A 6,653-nucleotide genomic window follows, 5' to 3' on the forward strand; every position below is an offset into this window, starting at 1 on the left:
GTTTTTGCTATAGGATGTGTGCACTTGCCAGCCAGACAGAGAGAGACAGAGAGACAGAAAGTGAGAAATCACCCCCCCGGGGCGCTGGCTACGCTGTAGTCCCTTCCCCTCCATTCTCCTCTCAGGATCCTGGACACGCACGCACAAGTGCCTGGCATGAGTTTTAAGCCACTTGGGTCCAGGACTCAAACCGCAATCGACTACATAGGTGTCCAGTGACACAGCCATTATGCTAACTTCTGGTCCCCACAGTCCCTTCTCATCTATTTTCCTCCTGGGATCTTGGGCATGCATGCACACATGTCTGGCATGATTTTCATGTCTTCAGGTCTGGGTCTTAAACCGCAGTCAGCCATGTGGGAGTTCAGCAACGTAACCGCTATGCCATCTCAGGCCCCTACTTACTATTTTTAAATGTAAAGCTCATTTATTTCTTCCATGAGAGACAGACAGAGAATAGAGAGACAGAAACCTCCAACAGGGTTTTCATGCCATGGCCCACGCCAATCTCAACCAGCCTGAATCCTACGTGCACATGTGTAAGTCCAGTGTGCACATACACAGGGAGGTCCTGGGACACGGACCCAGGCCCCTCCCATGTTGGTGCAGTTGTGTTACTGCTATGCCACTTGGCCATGGTGGGTATTTTTAAAATATGCACTATGGCCCTTCAATACCATCTGACTACTTCTACCTAGGTCCAAACTATTGATAAAACAAAGCAATCTGACCTAAGTCTGGGAAAATTTTTTCTCTGTCAGATTTTAAAAATCGGGGTATGGTAGTTTCCAATGTGGGACTTGATTATACTGAATCTGAATAACTACGAGAGAAATTTTTCAAGGATAATTTTGACTACTGGAGATTTCTGTTCATACACTAAATTCAAAAATGACTCCACTGCAGCCGCCATGATATGCGATCACTTTTCAAGTCCTGGTTCGAGTCTTTCAAGAGGCCTGTCTATACTTCCTTTTCCAAGGGCTTATGAGCTGCATCCTCTCGATAATTTCTTTTTGAGATTTAGCCAGTACAGAGTCGATTTCTGTTATTTACAACCAAAAGAACCTGGATTAAAACGGCTCCGCTTGAGTTCACATAGTAGCTCCTTGTGGTTTCTACCTATTAAGTTCCTTTACATCACACTGGAGGAAGCTCATCACACAGAACAAATGCATGGCTATGCTCTTTCCCACAAAAGGGGACTCACGCGACATAGTTGATGGCACCAAAGGTGTTGGTCAACAGGAGCATGTGCCTTACGTTGGCTAGCAGAACATCGGGGTCCTTCACTTTAACATAATCCAAGAAATTAAATTCTGTTTTGTAGGATGAAGAAAACTGAACAGCAGCAAACTAGAAAAGGAAGGGAGAAATGGCGTGTAATTTTATTTCTCTTCTCACTTGTTTGTTCCAGTCTCTTTTATGCAGGGCCTGGGCAACTCAACACCACATCCCTGCGCTGATCATTCTTTTGAAAATGAGGCAATATATATTGGGTTGTTAGAAAAGGCATGATGCACTTTTACATAGAGAAAATACTTGGTGGCTTTTCTGATAACCCAATAAATAAACACAGAAAGAAATGGAATAAACCTTAGCTTCCCTGGGTAGTGCTGTGTGCTAAGCTCCTATTCTCTTGGTCTGCCTACATGACAAATAAGGATGGTTCCCAGTAGCCATATTTCTGCTGAGTGACCTTGCTACACTGGACACAGTTGGCTGGGCCAGGCATGGCCAATAGACTGAGGTTAGGCCAATCAAAACCTCTTCTCTAAGAATTTGAGGTTTGCAGAAGGAGAGATTGGCCCAGAGGAAAGTAAAAACCCGTCTGGTCCTTCAACACACAGACTTAGGAACTTTCCGCTGACCCATGTGATCTGAAGAAGCTATGAGAACCTGTCTGCTGAGAAAGTGAGAAAGAGAAGAGGGAAGCAAAAACACAAAGAGAAACAGAAATGAGAATTAGAACAAATCCTAGAAACTTCCTACTTCCTGGTTCTTGTCCCTTCCAGAGCTCAGGTTATAGCTATGCTTATGAATTCTGGAGAGATGTCTTAAATTCTCCTTTTAAATCAGTGAAGGAAGGCATCTATTGCCTGCAACCAAGAATCCTATCATATTTACCTGGTAGGAAGAGTTGCTGAGTTTTCTCATCACATCCTTCATGAAGTCCAGAATTTTCTGAAATTCATCTTGCTGCAAGCTCCTCGAGCCATCAAACAGAAATACAAGGTCTACGTTGCCCTTTAAACATTCTGCAGGGACCAGATGCAGAGGAACCTGGTCACATGTCTCCGGCGCTTGGCCAATCCACCTGGTTCCCATGAGGGCAGCCCAGTAGGAGATATTTTTTAACCATGGGTCCCCAGTTCCTTACCCTGATAACCAGGGCGCCCTTGTAGCACAGGACCCCCTAGATTCTGAGGGAAGAGGTAACACAGGCCACTCAGATAGGTATTCTGGTCACATGTTCGAGACAGCCCAGGGTCACAGGTCTGAAAGAAGCAAAGACAAAGGAGTTAGGGCTCCCTCTTGCTCTTTGCCTTTTGTGCATCATCAGCCAAGAGCCAGAACATACAGAGTCCTGCCTCCCTCCTTTACTCCCTACATGGTCTCCTTATATATCTCTCCACCCCTACCACCAATGGTCCCGGCAGCTGTCTCTCCACCCCTACCACCAGTGGTCTCTGCAGCTGTCTCTCCTCCCCTCCCACCAATGGTCCCGGCAGCTGTCTCTCCCTCCCTACCACCAATGGTCTTTGTTTATCATTATCCTTTCTGTCAGACTTCAGTTTCTTGACAATCAGGGCTTGTGTCATAGTCCTCTTCGGCTCTCACTCCCTTTGTCTATGAGAACCTAGCAAAATGCCTGGCAGGCAATAGTAGCTAAGTAAGCAAGCTCCAATGAAATATCGGAGCAGCACATCAGCTGGTTACTCTGGTGTCTCTCACACAGCTGTGTCAGAGGATGCCGGCTGGGATAAAATGGAAAGAGCAATTGGAATTTGATTCAAAGCCTGACTCTATCACTTAGCAACCAAGTGATCTTAGCCAAGTCTTGTACCCTCTTTGATTCTGTCTCCACAAATGTAAAACATGCATCCTGATCCCTGTCTCACCTGAGGGCCTTGATGGTTAGATGAGATAGAGCAGTGTTTCCCAAACTTTGGGCATTTATGTGATGTTTCATGATTTTTGCCACATGGGTGTACCATTATTTCCTTAACATTCCCTTAAAAATTTGTTTCAGGAGTAGCGGTGGCATGGTGGTTAATGTGGCTGGATCGAAAAACACACCAGGTATGAGTGTATGCCCAAAGTCCCCAGAGGAGAACGGAAGAGAAAGAATTGCAGTGTGGACATCCCCAATGGGGGAGGAGGGAGTTGATTTCTCATTTTCCCTTTCTTTCTCTCTCTCTCTGTCTCTCTCTGGTGAGTGCACACAGTAGCAAAAACTAAAATTAAATTAAAATAATTTAACTTTAGCCTCTTTTTAAGTAAAACAATCTGAGAAACCATGAATTCAATATGCTTATTGTGCATTTATTTCTAATAAGCTGTAAAATAAATATATAATTACTAAAATAAATATTAAAAGTTTGTAAACCAGGTTAGCCCTGTGGCCTCTTGGTTAAGGGAGCCAGATTCCACCTGGCCAACCATGCAGTTCAAGCCCTGGCTCTGGCGGTTTGAAAAACACACCAGGCACATACATGTGTGTGCTGTAAATCCCTATGAGAACAAAGAAATGAAGAAGAGATTGCAGAAGAGATTGTGACCATACCCCATACCCTATTAGAGGATGCTTTCTCTCTCTCTCCCTCTCTCTCTGTCTCTCTGGCAAGTACACGCACACTCTAGGGATTAAAAAAAAAAAGAAGAAGAAGTTCTTATGTCACCTCAGATCACATCGTATTTCTTTTGGAGAGGTTTTTTTTGTTTGTTTTTTGTTTGTTTGTTTGTGGGTTTTTTTTTTTTTTTTTGCAGGCACGTGTACTCGCCAGACAGACAGAGAGAGACAGAGAGACAGAAAGCGAGAAATCACCCCCCCAGAAGGGATGGCCATGCCACAATCCCTTCTCCTCCATTCTCCTCTTGGGATCTTGGGCACGCACGCACACGCGCCCGGTGTGAGTTTTAAGCCACTTGGGTCCAGGACGCAAACCGCATTCGACTACATGGGAGTCCAGCGACATAGCCATTACACTAACTGCTGGTCTCACATCGTATTTCTTTTAAAAAGAAAAACACTTGCTGGACCAGCAGATGGCATAATGGTTATGTCACTGGACTCCCATGTAGTCAACTGTGGTTCAAGTCCCAGACTCAGTGGCTTGAAACTCACACCGGGTGTGTGTGTGCATGCATGCCCAAAATCCTGAGAGGAGAATGGAAGAGAAGGGATTGCAATGTGGCCACTGCCCCCGGGGAGGGGTGGTTTCCCACTTTCCCTCTCACTGTGTCTGTCTTTCTCTTTCTCTGGCGAGCACACGTGCCCTATAGCAAAAATCTCTCTCTCTCTTTTTTGTTTTTTTTGAGAGGTTTTTGCTATAGGGCAGATGTGTTTGCCAGCCAGACAGAGACAGAGAGACAGAAAGCAAGAAATCACCCTCCAGGGGGGATGACCATGCTGCAGTCCCTTCTCTTCTATTCTCTTGGGATCTTGGGCACGCATGCATAGGCGCCTGGCGTGAGTTTTAAGCCACCAGGTCCAAGACTCGAACCGCAGTCGACTACATGGGAGTCCAGTGACACAGCCGTTACACTAACTGCTGGTCCTGCAAAAATCTCTCTTCAAAAAAAAAGAAACAAACAAACGAAAAAATTTGCTACAAAGTGGGCATTCTCGCTGGAGAGAGAGAGAGACAGAAAATGAGAAAGTGACCCCAGGGGGCTATTACACACCACAATTCTTTTTCTTCCAATCTCCTCCCTTCTCTTCTCGGGATTTTGGGCAGGCATGCACACATGCCCGGTGTGTTTTCAAAGCTGCTGGGTCCGAGACTCAGCAATGTGTAACTGACCATGTGGGATCCAGCTGCCTTAACCTCCTGCTGCTGTGGGGCCTGCTGGTTCCCACACTGTATCTCAGTGGTCATGGATGGTTCATATTTGGATGAAAAACTGAGGTATGTACTTGAAAATAGCAGGCTCGTAGTGCTCAAAACACACAGATTGAATCTGAATCCCTCTGATGCCTTTAATGTTGTACGGACTCTTCTCCATTTCCTTTCTTTCTCTTTTCCATCTGTCTTTCACAGGCTCTGACAGTACCACCGCGCGAAATTCTTACCAAAAGGCTTCCACCCGTAGCGTCTGTTGCCAAGGTCATTCCCAAGTACTTGGAGGTATATTTGGAACCTGCAGGCACCAGAAGGTTGGTCTGGAGGAGCTCAGGTAACATGGGTGTGTTGGGGTGAGCCTCACTCTCCCTCCAGCCCCTTCCTCCCAGCTCCTTATCAGTTACTCACCACTCAGGCTGACTGGCTGGCAGTGGCCAGTGCCCGGCTGGCACTGGTAGAGGTTTCCTGTGCTGTTCCCCTCGCCTGGAGCTCCCACGACAACTCTGATGAGAAATCTCACTTATCAGATGGACTTACCCGGGTTTTCACCCACCCTACTCCTACATCTTAGGAGGGGCTCGGGTCCCCCACCAAGATGCCCCAAGAAATGCAGTCACTTCCCCTCAGAGAGGCTTCTCAGACCCCATCTCTTCCCTGCTGAATCCCAAGTGCCAGAATTCTAGAAAGTTATGGTGCCTTATCACTGATGGGCTAGAAAAACTGAGGTCAGAGCATGATCTGCCAGGACGTTGCATCGTGAGTTCATTCATTCAGGCTTCAATTCCAGTGCCATTTACGACTGACCTACTATGTGCTAGGCTGGAAATGAGGGAGTGGAAACAAAGAGAGAAACAAACCCTGCCTTCCAGGAGCTCACCATGTGGTCAGGAGGTCAAGAACCTAGGAAGGATGCTTAGCATGCCCCCAAATTAGGCACTTCTGTGGCACCTTAGGACGATGGTGCTCATCCTCCAATTTCATAGCCCTGCTCCTGTTCCAGGGGGTTCCCACCGACAGACTCCTCAGGCAGGATGTCCGGCCGGTTCACTGACTTGCCCACCCCAGGTGGGTGAGGCAGTGATGGCCACAGGGGCAGTCCCAGGGCAGGCGTCTGAGCCTGGACCTGCCCCTTGGTGGGATGACTTAGGGACAGCAGCTCACCCGTCTCCGACCTGCAGGACCCGGTACCCAAAGTGGCTCCCGGCACTTGGGAAGGAGAAGTTCTGCACGTGCCGCACGTCCAGGTTGTAGCCCGAGGCCAGCACTGAGAAGGGTGAGGGGCGTCAGGGACCAGCCGACCTTACCCCTCTGCCCCCGTCACAGCAGGGACCCACCCCCTGGACTTCCCCTCCTGGACCCTGACTGGGAACCATGAACAACAAATCCTACCACCCAGCACCCTGGCAGCTCTTCCCAGGACTTGAGAAGGTCATGACTTCCCATTTAGTCTCTCAGCAAAGAAGGAAAAATGACACAGTGTGGAGGCCGTGAGAGGAGTAGGCTGAGGGGGCCCTGAGGTAGAGGGCGGTCAGGTTCCCAGGCGGGTGCAAGATGGGGATGCCCCACGGCAGGGTGTCCTTCCCTACA

At 47.9% G+C, this 6,653-nt stretch overlaps 1 protein-coding gene across 3 annotated transcripts in view; it reads right to left on the minus strand.

Annotated features, from left to right (window-relative positions):
• The window catches only part of ITGAL (integrin subunit alpha L), a 79,173-nt gene that overhangs the window by 36,202 nt on the left and 36,318 nt on the right, over positions 1 to 6,653 (minus strand). For all 3 annotated transcript variants that reach the window (XM_006148161.3, XM_027771721.1, XM_027771722.1), the window contains 6 exons: positions 6,228 to 6,330; positions 5,475 to 5,569; positions 5,297 to 5,364; positions 2,381 to 2,498; positions 2,128 to 2,258; positions 1,211 to 1,356 (listed from right to left, as the gene is read on the minus strand). In XM_006148161.3, coding sequence (XP_006148223.1) covers positions 1,211 to 1,356; positions 2,128 to 2,258; positions 2,381 to 2,498; positions 5,297 to 5,364; positions 5,475 to 5,569; positions 6,228 to 6,330 — 661 coding nt within the window. The remainder of the gene's footprint in view (positions 1 to 1,210; positions 1,357 to 2,127; positions 2,259 to 2,380; positions 2,499 to 5,296; positions 5,365 to 5,474; positions 5,570 to 6,227; positions 6,331 to 6,653) is intronic.

The sequence above is a fragment of the Tupaia chinensis genome, unplaced genomic scaffold (genome assembly GCF_000334495.1).
Source record: "Tupaia chinensis unplaced genomic scaffold, TupChi_1.0 Scaffold000231_1, whole genome shotgun sequence".
NCBI classification, from domain to species: Eukaryota; Metazoa; Chordata; class Mammalia; order Scandentia; family Tupaiidae; genus Tupaia; species Tupaia belangeri.